At 21.2% G+C, this 21,059-nt stretch overlaps 3 protein-coding genes across 3 annotated transcripts; 2 read left to right on the plus strand and 1 right to left on the minus strand.

Moving 5' to 3' along the window:
• Positions 1-2,417: 2,417 nt before the first annotated feature.
• Positions 2,418-4,907, minus strand: PBANKA_1206000 (conserved Plasmodium protein, unknown function; the record flags this gene model as incomplete). The annotated part of the gene is made up of 1 exon (XM_034566109.1): positions 2,418-4,907. The coding sequence occupies one exon, from the start codon at positions 4,905-4,907 to the stop codon at positions 2,418-2,420; it is 2,490 nt and encodes an 829-aa protein (XP_034422738.1).
• Positions 4,908-7,089: 2,182 nt separating this feature from the next.
• PBANKA_1206100 (eukaryotic translation initiation factor 3 subunit D, putative) lies at positions 7,090-8,703 on the plus strand (the record flags this gene model as incomplete). Its single annotated transcript, XM_034566110.1, has 1 exon — positions 7,090-8,703. The coding sequence occupies one exon, from the start codon at positions 7,090-7,092 to the stop codon at positions 8,701-8,703; it is 1,614 nt and encodes a 537-aa protein (XP_034422739.1).
• Positions 8,704-11,839: 3,136 nt separating this feature from the next.
• Positions 11,840-17,824, plus strand: PBANKA_1206200 (histone deacetylase 2, putative; the record flags this gene model as incomplete). Its single annotated transcript, XM_034566111.1, has 1 exon — positions 11,840-17,824. One exon carries the CDS (start codon positions 11,840-11,842, stop codon positions 17,822-17,824), a length of 5,985 nt encoding a protein of 1,994 aa, XP_034422740.1.
• Positions 17,825-21,059: the final 3,235 nt, after the last annotated feature.

The following is a 21,059-nucleotide window of genomic DNA, read 5'->3' on the forward strand; positions in this document are numbered from 1 at the left end:
GTAAGATTTATATATAAATACAATTTTCAAAAAAATTGGTGGAGTTTTTATGCTTATAATATTCTTAAAATTTATTCTGCCTTTTTTTGCATATATTACAATAGTATATATATAAAGTGTCCATAATATTTATGTAATGTATATATATATATGTAAATATAATACCATATTGTTTCAAGCTTAATATATGCACTTTTGTGGGTTTTTTTTAATGAATGCACTCACAAGCAAATTTTTCCACAGAAAATGGTTAAAAAATATATGTCAAATATTATATGTATGTAATATTTACTATTATTTCATTGCTATAAATTTATTCACAATAATATATAGTAAACATATATTAAATGCATTTATGAATACTGCATAAAAATATACGATTTCTCTTTATGGAAAATGCACAATCATTTATTTATGTTAACACAAGCATAAACTTTTATAAGGATTTTTATTGGAACTTATAAAAATTTTTTTTTTTTTTTTTTTATAAATTTAAAATACATTTACAAATAATATACTTGTGATATTTATTTATAACATCATCATCTCATTTAATTTAATATTTTAAGAACCATCAATATATTATATATACTTCCATTCTAATTTTTATTATTTTATAATAAGCTATATATTTATTTATTTTATCTTATGAAACCAGATTTAAATAACATATTTACATTTTATATACGATATATATCCATGAATATAAATATATTTTTTTTTTTTATACAAAATAAATGGCATATGCATGAGATTATTCTAAGCATGCAATAAATTTTTTGCCTTCATGCGCATTCAAAATATTTATAGCTTTTCTTAAAAATTCCTTATCCATCCTACATCCATAATGTAATTGCAAAATAAAAATAAAATTAGAATATATTTAACATAAAATCTAAATTAAAAATATATATTTAATGGAAAATATTATTAAAAAAATTGTTAGCATGGATATGTAGGCTAAATTATTATTCTAAGAAGCATCAAGTTATAAACATAAATTATTTTTTTTCTTTTAAAAAAAATTAAAAGTAAAAATGAAAAAATATCCCATTGAATTATAGGCTAGAAAAAATTAAGATGTTTTTTTAAACTATGCTTTCAACATTTACATTTTCAATATGTATGGGAACATAAACCATTATTAATAATATGTATGTATTTATATATTATATGACAAAATAAGGCTAATAAATTATTTTAATATTTCTTACTTTTTATGATTAAATTGTAAATTTTTCTTTTCTATATTTTTTTTCGTTAAATATGTTAATTTATTTTTATATATTTTTTCTCCATTATAACATTCAGGTTCCATTTTTTATAATAAGTTGTAAATGATGTTTTATATTTTTAAGAAACAAAATATGTATACTCTATTTTATTTTTAAAGTTTATTGTCTTGTTAACTTTATTTCCATATACATAAATGGATATATTGAAATGTTACTGAAAATATTTTAATCCTATTCATTTTTTCCTTCTAGTTTTGTCTCATTTGGGCCTATAGTTATAATGCCGTACAAAATAAGACGTATATAATAAATTATGTATATATTTAAAATATTCAAAGAATAATTCAAATTTTAGATAAGCAAATATCAAATAATATATAAAATATGATACCAACAACTCTGTATATATATATATAACAAATCACTACTTGCCACTATAAATTAATACGTGGAGTTTATATATATAATGATTTAATGTTTTTTTAAACTGTTCAAATATAAAACTTTGAAATGGAATTAAAATAGTAGTGCATATAACACTATCTAGTATATTCTATATAATTATTTTTACATTTTCTTTGTTTTCTTATCTTTATTTTTTTTACTTTATATACTAATTATATGTCCCAACCAAATTTATATGTGACATATATAAAATACTATGTGTTTATATATTTTTATTTATGACACGAGTTTTAAAAAAAAAAAATATATTATATGAAAAATTATATGCATTTTTTTATACTGTATATATTATGTTTACAAAGATAGAGGAAAAAATAAAAATTGAAATAAAAATTGTCTAATTATTTAACAAAAAATAATCGATTTTTTTTTTTTTCAAACTTGTGGTTAGTAGAAATGTATATGTACATGAATATTTTATTGCAATGCTTAAATAAACAAATCGGAAATCAAAAAGTAACAATTAAAAAAGTAGCAATTCATAGTTTACTCACCATATTTGTGAGAAATTTTGTTACTAATTCTTGAGAAATTGCTTTTATAAAAAATATAATCATAAACAAGTTGAAGTTTTAAGTTGCATTTTTCAAAGAAACTAATATTATTGTAAATCGAAAAACACTAAAAGTATAAAGACAAATATAATAATAATTTAATAAAATAAAGCATAACTTATAAATGATTGGGAAATAAATAGAATGATGTTTATCAAATTAATTAGTTTTCCTCAGAATATGTTCTCATAAGTTTGCTCAATAATGATAGTCTCGATACAGCCATTCTGAGATAAAATTTAAACAAAGTAACATTTTTTATATCTTCATTAAATGATTCAAATGTTTGTTTACACCCACCAGTCAATCCTTCTATATATTGCAAAGAGTCTATGAATTTATTTTTTTTTATACTATTCAATGCATATGATAAATTTAGTAAATTTTCTTTTAAAACCAAATTATTTTTTAGAGCTCGGGCCAATATTATATTAGAGGTTGTCTCATAGTTAATATAAAAATAAGAAAATAAATTGCTTAATACTTTATATAAATAATTATTTGAATGTTCATAAAAGGCTTCCTTTACACTCAATTTATATAAATAATAAAATTTATTTTTAATTTGTTCCCGATTATTATTATTTAGTTTATATGTGCATGTAAAGAAATTATCTGGTAATGCTTTAAGAGTTTTTTCTAAAAATGTGTCTTTTTTTAAATGCTCTTTTAAATCCTTTAAAATTACCTCGATGGACAAATCATGAATTATACAATTTTGTAAATAAACCAATTTATGTTGTATATCATTTATATATTGTAATTTCATTTGTCTAATTTTATCTTTTTCTATATTTTCCTTTATTATATTTATATCATATGCATAGGTATTTATTTTTTTTAAGTAATTTTCTTCAATTTCTTTTAATTCATTTTTCATTTTATTTTTCTCTATATCTATTTCATTTTTAGTTTGATCAATTATATTATTTTCAAAACTTTCTTTTTTTTTTTCATAATTTTCTTTTAATAATTTTTCTTCTTCTTTTAATATTTTTAACATTGATTTTTTTAAGGCTTTTTCGACTTTTTTTTTTTTTTTTAAAAAAATATCATTATATTTAATTGTTAATATTTTTTTTAATACCTCTTTTTCTTCTTCCAATAATATATCTTTATATCTTTCTGTAACTAGTTCATTTACATACATGTCAACTATTTTATTTTGTAAATCCTTTTTGCTTAAACTATTTATATGTGTTTTAAAATTGGTTAATTCTTTTTCTAATATATTTTTTATATATTGATCATTATTTATTATATCTCCTTTTTTATTATTAATTGTACCATCTATTTTGCCAACATTATAAGTTTTATTTTCTTTTTCAAGTTCAACAATTTTTGTTTTTTTCTCGGAAATTACTATAGATTTATCTAATATGTTTTTTGGCATGATATTTGTTTTTTCGATTTTATCTATATATATTTTTTTTTCGTCTTTTTTATGTCTCTTATTTTCATTGTTCATATTTTTAGCTAATTGTGCATCTTCCTTAGCTACAATTTGTTCATCACTTTTAATAATTACATGAAAATCGTCTTTGCTATCCTTAACGTTTGATCGTCCATTTACAATCTCATTTTTTTCTTCCATATATTCTTCTTTTTTCATGTTTTCAATTTCATTTAATTGAGCATTTTCTTTAAGTTTTATGATGCTTTTCTTTGGACTGACTGTTTGCATTGATAAATTTGTCTCCATTATAGGCGATGCTGTTTTGGTTTCTTTTGTGTTTTCTCCATAATTGTCTACATTTTTATTTTGTTCATGCAAATTTATAATATAATATTCTTTTTCATCTTCTTTTATTTTGGTGTTAAAATAAAAATTATTTGTGTCTTTTAAACATTCAACATCTCTTAGGTTAATTTTATCAGATTTGTCTATTTTAAGGTTATTATAGTTTTCATGAATTTCAAAATTTTTTAATTTGTTAAAAGCATGGATTATATCTTCTATATCACTATATATATTGTCTTTATATAAATCTTCATTTTTCTCATCACAATTTACATTTCCATCTTGTTCATTCTTGATATATTCTTTTTCACTTTTCTCTTTTTTTATTGTATCAATTTTAGCTTCGTTTATTCCTAGTAATTTATTTATCCTCAGTGTCGAATTCCAAAAATTTGTGAAATTTTTTATAACCTGAATAAACAAATAAATATAATATAATAAATAAAAAATGAATTCACTAATATCGTTTAAAATAATATTTAAATTTGCATTTTGTTTTATATATTTAAACATATTATCATTTAATTGGCATGTAAATCTTTCAAATTTTATTTTTGCTGAGTTTATTTTTACATGTATAATACTATTTAATTGTTGATCTTCTTCTATATAGTTTTTTATATTTTTAACTAAATTTATACTTTCATATGTACCATAAAATAAGAATGTTACAAAAAATATTTTTTTTAAATATGCATAAAAGGCTGTATTTTCCTTTTTATTTTTTATATTTTTATCAATTTCATTATTAGTATCATCAATTTTTTTTTTATTATGTATAATTTTTTTATCTATTTTAAAATATAATTGTTTAAATTTGAAATTAGTATTGTTATAGTTGTCTCCAATCCAAGCATTCTCATAATTCTTCAAAACATTTTTGTATCGTAATATGCTTCGTAAATATGTCATTATTTTGTTTTTCCCTTTGTATATACTTCTATTTGTTTTTTATAAAACGTTGAATTATAGGAATGTGTGTGTGTACATGTATTTACTGCGAAATTGCTAAAATATATGCACACATATATATATACACATTTCAAGGTTTGTTCAGACTTATTTCAGAAAAATGTATGTTCCTACAAAAATATTACTTTATAACACCACACCTTAATATAAACACATGTATGTATAATATATATTTAACCAACTATGTTACTTATTTGGTAAAGCGTATTACTTTGTTTTTTGCCATATTTGAGTTTGCACTCTTATTATATTTTTTTTGTCAGAGTCATATGATTTAAAATATGTCTTCGTGAAAAACATGAGTTTATAGCATAATAATTCTTTTATTATTATATTTAATAATTTAATATAATTTGACTTTCAGGTGCTTGCCAAATTTTGTTTGTATTTTCTTATTGAAGAATATTATGAAAAAAAAAACAAAAATCGCACAAAATAAGCAAAAAAGTTAAAACAAAATTACAAATAAAATAATGCAAACTTAGTAAATAAGACTTTTGCTTACACTGAGCTGGCTGCAAATTTAATTCATAACATACTAAAAAAAATGTATAAAAAATAAAACAAAGAAAAAAAAAAAAGAATGCTACACCTATTTACAAAAAAATAAAATAGTTATAAAATTAATATATTTTGGTGATATGTGATTTGTTGCACGTTATTTTTTAATTTATAACATTTTCTACTTTGATCATTGTATCCCTTTTTTTTAACAAAAAATAAGCACTATATGAAATAATATAATGATATTTTTTTTATTTTTTTTTATTTTATTCTTAAGATATACTTTATCAAATTAAATGGAAAATCAACGATGCAAACTTTGTCCAAAAAAAAAGTATTATGGAAAAAAATATATTTTTTTCGTGTTTTGAATAAAATTTCTATACCCATAATCTGAGATGTTCGAGTATATATATTTAAAAAATGTATAAAAAAAACACAAACAACAAACTAAAAATATATTAATCCTATGTTAAGTGAATAATATCAGATTGTTTGATTACACACAAAAAAATCCCAAATGAATAAATAAAATATTTGAAAAAAAAAAAGAGAAAGCATATAGTTTTTCCTATTATATAATGATTAAAAAGATAAAACAATATATACCATATTTACTCCATTTTATATCTATGATATTATAAACAAATTTGTATATCTCTGTTTTAGTATTGTTCTAATATATAGAAAGAGGTGAGATATAAAAAAAAAATTATAAAAATATTATAAGAGGGAAAAAATATGCATATAAGTCATAATCTTAAAAATTGTATAGTTTAGCAAATATCACATATTCGGAAATTGATCAATTTTAAAAATAAATAATAATAAAATAAACAACAATAATATAAAAAGAATATTTACCAGTAATAGTAATATATATGTATGTTAAATTACCCAAAGCCTAAAATTAACATACCTACTATTTAATATGCCTTTACTTATTTTTGTATATAATGAGTGGATTGGAAAAAAATTAATATTACTATCTTTGCCATCTCATATATAGTCATCATATATATATGAATACATATTTTATATAATAAATATGAATTTTTTCGAAAATTAAACTACAACATTATAAGCTTACGCATTATATGCACTAAATACATGTTTTTCCCATTTTAGCAAAAAAAATATTAAATTTTCATTTTTTTCCATTTTTGTTTTTTTTTATGTATTTTGTATTATACATATATTATTTTTTATATTTATTTAAATGTTTCTTTAAATGTACAAGTATGTATTGTTATAGAAATTTAACGCTCGAAAAAACTGCTGGCTTTAAAAATTTAATATATGGAATTTTAATGAATGTTGAAATTTGATATATATTAAGAAATAGTATAGAAAAATTACACAGTATTAATATATACATATGTATATTTATTTATTTCAAGTAAATTTTTTTTTAAACTTGCTATATTTTACAAAATATATTGATTATTACGAAAATCGAAAATTTCCTCCATTTCTCTATTTTATTATTTATTCCCTTTTAATTTTTTAAAAAATAAGTTAAAATATTTATTATTAATAAAACTATAGCCAAAATATACATAACTATTCTAATTAAATATAGTGATTTATCCCAATTTCAAATACATACACAAAAAAAATGTCAACGTTTAAATTATTTGGTGTTGTAAACAACAGAACATGGGGACCTGACATCAAAAATGAGGAGTTAGTGAATTCCTGTATGGAAGATATAAAAAAGTATCAATTTGAACCCTCTATGAAATTTGAAAAAATCGGGAAAATATGCGATTTTACAACCACTAGCTATCAAAAGAATATAAAAGATATAAATAAAAATTCCGGAGATGGTGATAATGCGTTTGAAGAAGAGTTACAATTTCAAACCGTTGACTTAAGAACAGGACAAAAACCCAAAGGTACTTTATTTAATAAAAAGAAAATAATAAATAAACAAACAACCCAAGCATTTACTCAAAAACAACAAGAAGAAGATAATTTATATAGTAGTAGAATTAAAACAGCTGAACAAAAAAAACAAAAAATGTTACAACAAGCTAAAACTGCTAGATTAAATGCTCGTCATAGAATATTTACAGAATGGAGCAATGAGCCAACTCCTTCATGGACAGTAGATTGCGAAATTATGTTTAATGAGTTACCTAAAAAATTAATTAAAATTGATCATTTAAAAATAGAAGATATATTTTTCCGAGGAAAAGTATTATATTATGATAAAAGATTTGAAAATATCAATGTTAAAAACCCACCTTTTCTTGCTCATTTAAATAAAGATGCAAATGTATTAGTTTGTAAAACTAGTGATGATCAAACATTATTGGAAATTTTAGATAATGAAGAAAAAAAAGCTAAAGAAAATAATTCAAATACATTAATTATCGTTTCTACTGATCAAATATTATCTTGCCTTATGTCGTGTATACATTCTAAATATTCTTGGCATTTAATAATTAAAAAAAAAGGAAATAGAATTATTATAGATAAAGATGACGATTCTATTATCGATTTATTAACAGTAAATGAAAATTCATTAGATGCACCAACTCAAGATAGTGAAAATAAAATAAATTCATTACAAGCCTTAGGTTTAGAAGCAGTCAAAATTAATGAACGATTTAAAAATCATGTTCAATTAAACAATCAAATAGCTGAACAATATGATAATACATCATTTAACTCAAAACACTGTAACAATAATTCTAATATTCTTTATAGATATAGAAAAATTAATCTCCCTCCATTAATCCATGGATCATCTAAAACTAGTTGTACAATTATCACAAGAGGAGAAATACATTCAAAAATAAAAGGATCAAATAATGCATATGTTTATATTTGTTCATTAAATGAGTATGATATTAAAAGTCATAAAAATTGGAGATCTCAAATAGAAAATCAAAAAGGTGCATTATTAGCTAACGAAATACGTAATAATACATATAAGCTTCATAAATTTATATGCCAAGCTTTGTTAAGTGGTTGTGATGACATTAAGTTAGGCTTTATATCCAGAAAAAATGCTAATGATTATGAAAATCATAATATATTATCTATTCAATCTCATAAAACAAAAGATTTGTCGACACAAATTGGATTAAAATATGAAAATATATGGGGTATACTCAAATTTATTCTTGATAACATTTCAGACAGGCCAGATGGTAAATATGTTATTCTCAAAGACCCATTAAAATCTTTGTTACGTTTATATTGCACACATGAAGATAATTAAATATCTTTTGAAAAATAAAAATGGGTATAGAAAACTCATATAAAATTTATATGCAATTTGTTAGTTATAAGTACATGAAACTTACTATAATGAAATGTATTTTACTTTGATATGTTATTCCCATTTTTTTTCTTTATCCCTATTTTTTTCGCATTCTTTTTCTTATTTTTTTCTTTTATCATTCTTAACAATTTTCGATAATTTCCTATATTCTTATTTATTACACACACACACACCTTATTTTAATTTTATTACTATGCATAAATTACAAATATGCATGTGTGCAAATACCTTATGTTCACATGAATATGCGGAAAATATATAGTTCGACAAAAATGCTCAAGGGTTACGAATTTATGTTATTTCCACTTTGTTTCGCAATTCCTTTTTTTATGTTATGTATACAAATGTGCATATGTATGAAGAGTGGCTTATTTTAAAATATACATGTATCATATACGGAACAATTTATATATTTTGTTTTTCTTATACTTTTTACAATATTGCAATACATACACAAAAAAATGTGCTTATGGTTTTTAGCACATAAGCATTGCATTAAAAAATTAATAACATAGATATAAAAGTATATCGCTTTTTTTTATTATTGTGCTTAAAACGCTTCTAATGAAAAATGCACACAAAGTTGCGTTTTCATAAATTAGTCATTCAAACAAAAAGGAAAATGGGGATGAGAATAAAAAAGCAAAAATCCATATAGATATGAACGAATCAAAAAAATATACAAATATTGTACTATTTTTCACCTAGGAAATAGGAATATTTCTGTATATATATGAATATTTTTTTATATTTATAAAAGTGGAATTAAAAATAATATTACGGTGCAAATTATCACAATGGAAAGGGAAAAATTAGCAAAATAAAATTAGATACTATACAAGTTATATTACATTTATTAATATGCTTAAATATTCTATATCTGCATACACAAATTCATTATATGTTCAATTTAAATCAGTTCGGATTAAGAATACTCCTACAATTAAAAAATAATATTGGAAAAAAAAATTTTAATGGCGCTTTTTCTCAGTGTGCTTTAATACTTTTTCAATGTTTTAATTTCCTTTCTATGTTTTTTTTTAATTTTTTTTTTAATTATTTCAGTATTTATTGTAGAAATAAACATTCCATGAGCACACACAAACAAAATATATATGCGTATCCAAGGGTAAGGTCTTTTTTCACATGCAAGCTAATAAAATAGCAACGTGTATTAGTGGATTATATTATTGCTTGATCGTTATTTTTCTAAAAAAATACTTTAATAGTATTGCATTTTTTTCTCACTATTTTATTTTTTTTACTTTTATTTAGTTTAAAACTTATGTTATCTTCTGATAATGATTTAGTAACATATTTAGAAAATATTTGGTTGCAATATTAATTGTGAAACCCTTTTATATTAAAATAATTGTTTAGTTAAAAATCTTTTCACTTCTTATATTTTATTATAATTGTACCTTTATATATTTTACTTCTAATAAATTTTCACATTAAATTTCATTATATATTTATTTTCCGCCGATTTGTTAATGCAGATTTCATATATCCAATATAATTTTTTTATGAAATATGTATATATTATTATTCAATACTAATTAATATTTGCAAAAAAGAAAAAAAATATTATAATAAAAAAATAGGTATCACGATTTAATAAATATAACTTTTTAGAAAGTAGAAAAATTATTTTAAAATGCTTGCAACGTGCATCATCATTATATATTTTTTCTATGTGATCGCAAAAACAAGCAAAAAATTGTCCCTAAAAATAGTAAATCCGCTTTATGCATAATTTCCCATTTTCATTCTTTCAAAAAAAAAATTATTATCATACATATAATTTTTATACCACCTATCTTTCCCTCCATTATTTATATTTTATTATATATGCGCATAAACTAATTTAGTTAATTTTTTATTCCAAGTATTTGAGTAATAAGAATAAATAGTTTCAACTAAAAAATGCTATAATTTTAATGTTCTTCAATCTAAATATATTTTATTATTACTCAAATATAACTATATAATAATAATGTTTTTTCTATATTAAAAATACAAAAATAAAAAACATATGCAATGTATTATATATTCCAATTTAAATGGTTTGGCAACGAATGAATCTTAGGTGTTTTTTTCTCTCTTTTTTCATTGTTTAGTTTTGTGTTTCCTTTTTTCTTTTAATTATATTTTTTTTTATTTATTTTTTTAGTATTTTAAACTAAATCAATCTTTTATAAATACAATTATATAACTAATTCTTTAATGTTACATATACATCCATTCATTTACTTTGTACTAATATATTATATATATATATATAGTATTATTAAATGCATAGTAAAACTTATGCTAATTATGTGTATAGTTTAATATTGTTAAATAAAAATTATAATGATGAATATGAATACAATTATACATCCCCATATATGCCTGAGTAAATAATTCATATTTGTATATATATTTTTATTGTGTATATATTATGATTATAGAATGAATTAATATTCTCTATATATAGCTGTGTAATTTTACATGTATGAAGATTGGAAGTTCTTATATATAGTATATCGATATATATATATATATATAGGAGAAAAATATGCATTAATAATAAATTATACATTTACGCACTTATGTTTTTTTAAAAAATGAATTATATTTGCATAATATATTTACTTTATAAGATTATTGGCTAAAATAATTAGATAAATAGAGTAGTAAATTTTGTCTAAAATATTTTATACTTAAAAAAAAAAAGTAAAATAAAAAGTTAACTTTGATTTTAACATTCTTTATAAGAAGGAAATATAAAACGGATATTTTCACAAAATTGATATTAAAAAATAATAAAATAAAAAAAAATTATCGATGAAAACACAAATATGGAAGTTTACTAAAAGATAAATTTTACAGTATATTAAATATTTATGATAATAGCATTAAACAGAAAAAAATTAAACGTTTTTTTGTATTTGCACGTAAATATATACACATTGTATGAATAATATACATACATATATATTTTTGTGTATGTATAAAGTATATACATTTGCATATAATTTATTGTAAAAAAAAATAAAATATATTGCTATAGATTAAACACAAAAAAAACATGAAAAAGACCGATTCAAGCAATAATGAGAAGAAACAAAAAAAAAATAATTCAATCAAGCAAAACAGTAAAACCAATTTGAATTTTTCAAAGAAAAGAATAACATTTAATAACTTAATTGTAGACAATTTTAGAAGTATAAACGATATAAATAATTATTTAAGAAACTCTTCATTAAATTCAATTGAAACTCAAAATAAAAATGTGATAAATGATAGCTTCTCTGAAAATTACCTCAAAGATAATAAAAAGAAAAAGCCTCATAATTACAATGTTGATATAGAATTCGTCAAAAAGAACCTAACTAAAGACAGTTTATTTAATATTGATAATAATGAAAATATTTTTAATAATAATATTTCTGACATTATAAAGCGCAGTATTACAAATAATAAAAATATAAGTAATGATTTGAAAAGGGTATTGAAAAAAAAAGGAAAATCTATTCAAAAGGAGCGACGAAAAAAAAAAATCAAGCACATTACATATACGAATAATGATACAAATAAAAAAAAAAAAAAAAAAATAATAAGCATAATTAAAAAAAAAACGAAAAATTCTAATATCTCTGAAAATATTTCAACGATAGCTACAATTTCTAATAATACAAAAAAAATTCACAAAAAAATCAATTTTCAAACTTCTAGTAATAATGAAGATGAATATAATAGTCATAAACATGCATTAGATAAAATATATGGATCTTTGAAAAATAATAATAGTTCAATAGATCCTTTGATAAATAATTTTTATATTGAGTGTGATAATAATAATATAATTTCATCTGATGAATACTCAAATTATTATAAACATGGCTATTATAAACCACCTAGTGATATATATGATAATGATAATTATATTCATAATAAATATCAAGTTTCGAATATATATCCGAACACAAAATATAGCTACAATAATTTTAATTCTTTTATTAAAAAAAAAAAAGTTTCAAAAAAAACGGACAAATTTGAGCAATCAGAAAACGATTGTATAGGATTTCTGTGTGATGAAGAGTATATGTGTGAATATCTCCATTTTGATGAAAATCATGTTGAAAGCCCAGATAGAATAAGATGTATAATAAAAGCTTTAAAAGAAAAAAATATAATTAATAAAATGATTCAGATAAAATGCAGAGAAGCATTGTATGACGAAATTAAAGAATGCCATACAAGAGCTCATATTAATAATATTTTTTATTCATTAAAAAAAAAATTAAAATATAAAAAACAAAATGTCATTTACCCATTTGATAAGCATGATACGTATTACACTTTTCACACTGGGACTGTTTCCAAAAGAGCAGTTGGTGGACTTTTAAATTTATGTGATGCTATATTATCAAATAAAAATGAAAAATTTAAATACATTGATTTTAAAAAATCACTTGGTTATAATTATAATTTTTTTAAAAATAATTTTCCTGATAACTTAAAGAAATGTATAGGAAGAAATATTAATCATAGCACACATTTGAAACGGTCAAAATCCGATAGCAATTTATTCTCACTGAAAAATTCACGACGTAATTCCTTCCTTAACAGTAATAAAAATCCTAAATTTAATACCAATAGCCATGCTAATAATAATGGTAATTTCTTAATTAAAGAAGGATGGGAAAAATTTCCAAAAAACAAAAAAACATCATGTTATTCATATAAGGCCATGTGTGAAAATTATAAGAATAATATAGACACTTCTTATACCCAAAATTTAGAACACTCTCAGGAATATTTTCCTAATTTTAATGATAAACCAAAATTATATAACAGTGATTCGAGTAATAATAATAATATTGCATATACAGATGGTGTAGGAATTGAAACACACCAAGTGGAGCCGTTAAATTCTTCCAGAAATCATCTATCCAACGAATCTATAAATAATAACAAATTCAAAAAAATGCGAAGTTATTCAACTACAATATGCAATATAAAAGATAGTGAAAGTAATAATATAAATCATATTTCTGAAATAAAATGTGGATTTGCTGCTATTAGACCACCTGGACATCATTGTAGCAGAAATAATCCATCTGGATTTTGTATTTTTAATAATATAAGTGTTGCTTGTAAATATATATATATTAAATATGGAATAAAAAAAATTTTTATTTTTGATTGGGATGTACACCATAATAATGGAACACAAGAGATATTTTATAATGATAAAAATGTTTTATGTTTTTCTATACATAGATTTGATTCGAACAAAAAAAACAAAAAAAGAAAAAGCAAAGAAATAAATAAGGGGAAACATACAAAAAAAGTTTCTTCTATATATAATCAAAAAAACGAAAAAAAAAAAAAAACTATCCATGCAAACACAACTAGCAATATTAGTACTGCTGAGAGTGTTGCTACATCTTCAAATATTAATAACTATAATACTACTATTAAAAGAAAAGGAAATAAAAATAACAAAAATATAGAAAATGGGATAGATTCTTATAATTCATCATCTGCTAATTCTGTTAAAAATAAGAAAAAGAAAAAAAAAACTAAAAAAAAAAAAGAAAAGAAATCACGTATAGCAACTGAAGAAAATGGATTTTATCCACGAACAGGTGCTAAAAGTGAATTAGGAGAAAAAAATGGATATAAATTTAATATTAATGTACCTTTAGAAAAAGGTTATAACAATTGCGATGTATATTATGTTTTTAAATATTTATTGTTGCCAATATTACAAGCATTTCAACCTGAATTTATTTTTATATCTTCGGGTTTTGATGCTTCAATTAAAGATCCGTTAGGAGAATGTAACTTAACTCATACTCTATATGAATGGATGACACTTCAATTGAAAAAATTTGCAAAAATTTATTGTGAAGGACGAATAATATTAGTTTTAGAAGGAGGATATAATTTAAATTATTTGCCAAAGTGCACACTGGCATGTTTAAAAGCTTTAATTAAGAAAAACATAAAAATACCAAACCAAGAAGCAACGCGCAGTAATAATAACAATGATAGTAATAATATCATGCTTAATAATCATACAAATGAGGAAGCTAAAAATAGCAAAGAAAATAACAGTAATGATGATTCACAAGAAAGTCAGCTCAATTTAGAAAAATATGACCTCTCTGACAAGCCGTTTTATACGTTTACAAACGATAATACCAATAAACATGTAGAAAATGATAGCGAATCTCAATTAAATACAACTCAAAATAATATTTCCATAAATAATGGTAACACATGTCCATTGATAAATAAAACGAATGAAATAAACTCAACTTTGGAAAATGAAAAATTAATAAAATTAAAAAATGTTTCGAGAGAATTTTCAAATACATATGATCATGAAAATTTTTATAAATTTAATAATTTAAAAAACTATACCAAAAAAAGTGATAAAATATTCAATTATTATTGTGAAAATCCGTATCCTAGTAATAAAAAAAAAAAAAAAAAAAAAATATTTACTCGAGGAAAACTTCATTATTCTACTTATAAAGTTATTAAATATTTTTTATGTATATTAAAAGGTGAACCATATTATTTAAATATTAATTTACCACCTTATAATAAATTTGTTAAAAAAAAAGGATTAGAAAATGATTCTTCATCAAACCTTGGCCATAAAATCAATTTATACAATGAACTATATAACCCATCTGATGATAATAGTTATGGTAATGAAATTTTAAGTGGATGTGCAAAGAAAAAAAATAAAGAATTAAACATGCACAATCAACAAGCCAAAAAATCAACCACATTATCACCATCATCATCATCATCATCGAATATTTCAAATAGTGACTTATATTTTTCAAATGATGATTTAGATGACACTGAAACCAATTCGGATAGTAATCACTACAGTATTCAAAAGATTATAACACTTAATCAGCTTAAATCAAGAATAAACAATACTATTAATAATAATAACAATAGAAATAAAAAGAATAAAAATAAAACTCAAATAAATGAAATGGAATTTCCCAATTCTATTAATAATAATTTTGAGAAAATCAGTGAATTTTATGACTTGACAAAATATATTGATAACGATTTTTTGATTAATATGAGTAATAAGAAAAATAAAAACAAATCAGAAGAAAAATTGCATAATCAAACTATTGGTAGTAATTCAAGAAATCAAGCTAATTATCAAAATCATACAATTTCAAAAATATCAAAATATAATGGGATACACAGTTATATTAATGGCGACTTAACAAATCTTAAATACAGTCGAGATCAATTACAAAATTCATTTGCAATGTATACGCAAAGTAAAAAGGGATATATATTTTTTTATGGAAGTGGTCATAAAAATCAATGGGTATTGCCTGTAAATAAAAAATTAACCAAAATAATAAAATTATGCTCAAAGTCAGAAGCTTTTTTTTATGCATGGTTATATCTATGCTGTGATAAAAAAATTCCCATTACAAACACACAAGAAAATTATTCTTCAATATTAGAAGATAATATAACTGTTGAGGGAGCAAAATTAAATAAATACTTTTCTGACCAAGAAATAAAATTAGGTAAAGAGCTTCTCAAATTTACTGTTCCATGTTATCAAGTTTTTTTGGAAGAAAACCAACTCATGCAATTTGGTCGGGTAGAAGAAATGTATGAATCTCTAGATGAGGCAGAACGAAATGAAATGAAATCAGAAAATAATAATTCATACCAGTACAATGAGCATATTAATAATACTAGTGGTCATAATGCTTCGAGTACAAATAGTATGAACGTTAATAAATATATAACATATGATTCACAAAGCAATTCTGATACGAAAGAAAACGACACTACAAAAGAACCAGAATTTTATGAATCAAAAACAATGATGAATGAAAATATAAATAATGAAAAAGAGAGAAATTATTTTTTTGATGTAATTGAAGAAAACAAAGAAAATGATGAAGATAGGGCAAAAGTAAATGGTGAAAATAGGGAAAAAGAAAATGGCGAAGATAGGGAAAAAGAAAATGGTGAGAATAATTATATCCCTATAAATATTGATAACAAGAATGATCTAATAAATGATGCATATGAAAACAAAAATAATTCAAATAGTAATTCATTTGAAAATAATAATGATTACAAAAATTTAGTAAATAAAAATAATGATCTAAAAAAAAAATTATATGGAAATGAATTAAAAACAGCTATTTGTTTACGAAATGTGCTAAGCTCTATGAGGCACCCATGTGCTATGGATATAAAAATGGGAATAAAATTATATGGTGATAATTGTGATGAAGAATCAATACAAAAAAAAATTGAAAAAGCAAAAAATAGATCTTGCTTATCACATGGATTCCATTTAACTAGCTTAATAGGATGGTGTAAAAAAAAAAAACAGCCATTTTTTATATCAAAAGAAGATGCGCATTTAATAAAAAATGATGAGAAATTTGTCGAAGCTTTTTTATCATATTTCTTAGCATGCGATAATATACAATTATCCGTATTTTTATTAAAAAAAGTTCTTATAATATTAGAACACATGAAAATATTTTTTGAAAATCAATCTTATTTTGCTTTTTGTGGATCAAGCTTATTGTTTGTCTTTGATTCGGACCCTTCAAAAAGTAAATCTGAAGATAAAAATAATGACGAAAATATTAACAACTCTGATAATTCAAATATCGAAAATAGCAATAATGGTAATGATCATGATAACACTCTTACATTTGAACAAGAAACAGATAAATCAGAAAGTAGTAAAGAACAAGATGATTATTATCAAAAAGAGGAAAAAAAAACATATGACGAAATCTTTAATTTTAGGGATCACATTCAAAAACAATTTGAAGAATCTCTAACTACAGAAGAAAAAAATGTTTATATGGATTCAAAGTTAAATGCTAATGTTTTGAAAAGTGCTAGCGTCTACATAATTGATTTTGCCCATGCAAGCCTAGATAAGAAGGAACAAGACCATGGATTTTTATTGGGAATAACTTCTCTCCACCGCATAATAATCAAAACTATTGAAAAAGTAAAATCCTCGATTTGAACATTTTGACATTTTAAACCCTAAACTGTACGGTACATACAAAAACAATGGAGATAAAAAGAAGCTATCCCTCTATGCTACTTTTCATTTTCGAGTGGCAAAATAAAATTGATCAAAGCGAAACACAAAAATTCCCGTATCTACACCATCATATACCTAAAGGTTTTGTGGATATTATTAGTTCACTATTTATTATTAATATTGTTATAAATATTTATTTTTTTTTATTTTTTCATAAAGCAATTTAATTTTTGATAAAATTGTTTTTACTTACACACACATAATGTATAAGTGTATATATTATTATTCTATTTTTTATAAATAAATACTTTAAAAAAATTTTTTTTTAAGATGCTCAAAATCCGTAAAAAGTTGTACTAAAAAATATTGTAAAATTTGACATATATTTTGTATCCCATTTCATTAAAATAAAATTAAATTCATTTTATGTTTCATTTTTTTCTAAATAAATATCGGATTAATATTATCCATTCATATATTTATTTATTTTATTGTTATTTATTGTTACTTTTTTTAATATTAAAAAATTATATTTTTGTACTATAATAAAATACACTGCTTTGTTAAACATTCAATACATATTGGTTTATGAAACAGTGTATAAATATATAAATGCATTGTATGTATGCAATATTTTTCACAAAAACAAACTAATATGAAGGCAGCCTTTTTAACATTATTTTATTTTACACTTCACACTAATAATCATTTTATTTATCCAAAAGACTATATAAATAATTTGTTTTCAAAAAAAAATTGTCATTCTATGTATATGCTGTCGAAATATATATACATTATATGGTACACTTATTACAAGATCTTAAAATTCTAAATATTTTTTATACATAAATGATATTGATGATTATTTGTAAATTTCAATAAACATTTTACATAAAAAAAAAAAATAAAAAAGGGAAACCATTACAATGAAGTTTAAAATGTATGAGCAATTTATAGGAATAACTATTTGTATTATTCAGAATAAATCTTAAAGCAATGGACTTCCTATTATTTTTTCCATGCATATCTTTACACATTAAATACATCAATATTATTATTCAATGACCTTTAATTGTGCATGCTATAAAAATTATAAAAAAAATTACAGTGAATACTCAAATAGTAACACATATTTCGTTTTTATATTTTTTTGACAATTCTCAACTAGTTTGGTGCATGTCGTAAAAATAATATGTACATGTGTATAACAAATATTTGAGTACCACATTTAATCCTAATATTTTGTGCATTTGTTTTCTTATCTTCTTTTTAAAACCTCCATTGAACAATAATATATTTTCATGATAATTAAATACATTGTTGTTCAGAAGTTTAGAATGAATAATGATGTTCCTTGTATACATATATATATGTATGGTCGCAAAACCATGTAATATAATTTCGTTTTAATTATAAAAAAAATATTACTATTTTTTTAAAAGCAGACTGCATGGAACTTTGTTGTTTTATGGTTAGTGTCACATAATAGATACAGAGATTCTCAATTACCAAGTGTTTTTCCTCTCTAATAATATTAGCTCACATTGATATTATACATTATATATACATATTATATGTAAATTTTTTTTAAGCTTTCATTATAAAAAAATTTCTCTATATTAATTAAACATTAAAAATATAATAAATATATATATATACTGTTTTTTATTCCAAATTTCTTTTCGTTTATTTTTAAAATTGCTTTTTACCTTATACAAATTAGGTAATAAAAATATATATTATGTAATGGGGCTTTAAAGCGAAATAATGATACAAAAGAGTTTATAAATATCATGTAATTTTTTATGGATTTTTTAATCAATGAAATAAATTTATATTTATATAAATGGAATATGAACTCATATCATAAAATTAATACTTGCTTTTTATGCGTATATATATAATATATATATTACAATTTTTTACGATATTTTAAGCAGTATTTGATTATTTACATATACGTAATCTTTACATTTATATGCCGATTTTTCCATGATATATATAATATATTTCCATACAATTCATTACATATAATATTAAATATACTTGATTTTTCGTGTTTTTTTTTTCTCTTCGGTTTGTTTGTTTCTATTTATTTAACATTTATTTTTATTATATTTATTTTTCTTTTCCGTTTCTCACATAAATAATAAAAAATATATACTTTTATTTTTCAATTGTATCTTATTTTGTAAGCATTTATTAATTTTTAATATATTTTAAGGTTAACTTATGCCGTACAATTTTCATTTTGTTAAGGTTTTAGCGTTTAGCCTGTTTATTTATATATTAAATATATTTATATATTATTTATTTATCATTATAATAATATATTTCATACATTTTTTGCTTTTAAATCATCTTTATTAAACTTAAAATAAGTGAATACATATGTTCTTATTTATATACTTAGTAAAACACTTAAAATGGTAATATTATAGTGCATATATATATATATATATATAGTTATTTCATATATTTGTATTAACAAGTGTTACATAGATATATGCCTATATATTTATATATTATATATATATATATATATATAAGAATGTATAAAGGGGAAAAATATAATATGTACATTATTTATCAGAAAAGGTAAAATTTATGTATTTTTCCAAACATTTTTGTGTATATTTAAAAATAATTAATATAAACGTTTTAAGGTTATATATTTTTTATTTTTATTTTATTATAAAATTTTTTTCTTATATATTCTTACATTATTTTACTTTTTTTATGAATAATAGGGCATTAAAAATTTAATAAATTATGCAAATGAGATATATTTTTTTGAAATATATTTAAAACAGACACATTACTCTAAATATATTAACACGGGTGGTGTATCAGTTTGTGTGTGTATTCTTACAACTTAATATATATTCGTATTTAACTGTTGGTTTGTTTGTAATTAATATAAAAATAGTCGCATTTTCAAATGTTCTTGAATTGTGAATAATTTTTTATTTATTTATTGAAAAATAAGCAACGAAAAATATATGTGTATCATGATTTTTAATGGATGATCGATCAAATTTGTATGCATGTTGGAAAAGATGTTTTATTTGTAGCCCTTTTTTTATGTCGTATATGCATGCATATACTTCATATTTAAGCACTATTATACATGTGCTTATGTTAGAAAAAAAATAATTTATTATTTTTTTATGATATACATACATATAGGCTAGACATATCGATATACTGATAT

Source organism: Plasmodium berghei (genome assembly GCF_900002375.2).
Source record: "Plasmodium berghei ANKA genome assembly, chromosome: 12".
NCBI lineage: Eukaryota > Apicomplexa > Aconoidasida > Haemosporida > Plasmodiidae > Plasmodium > Plasmodium berghei.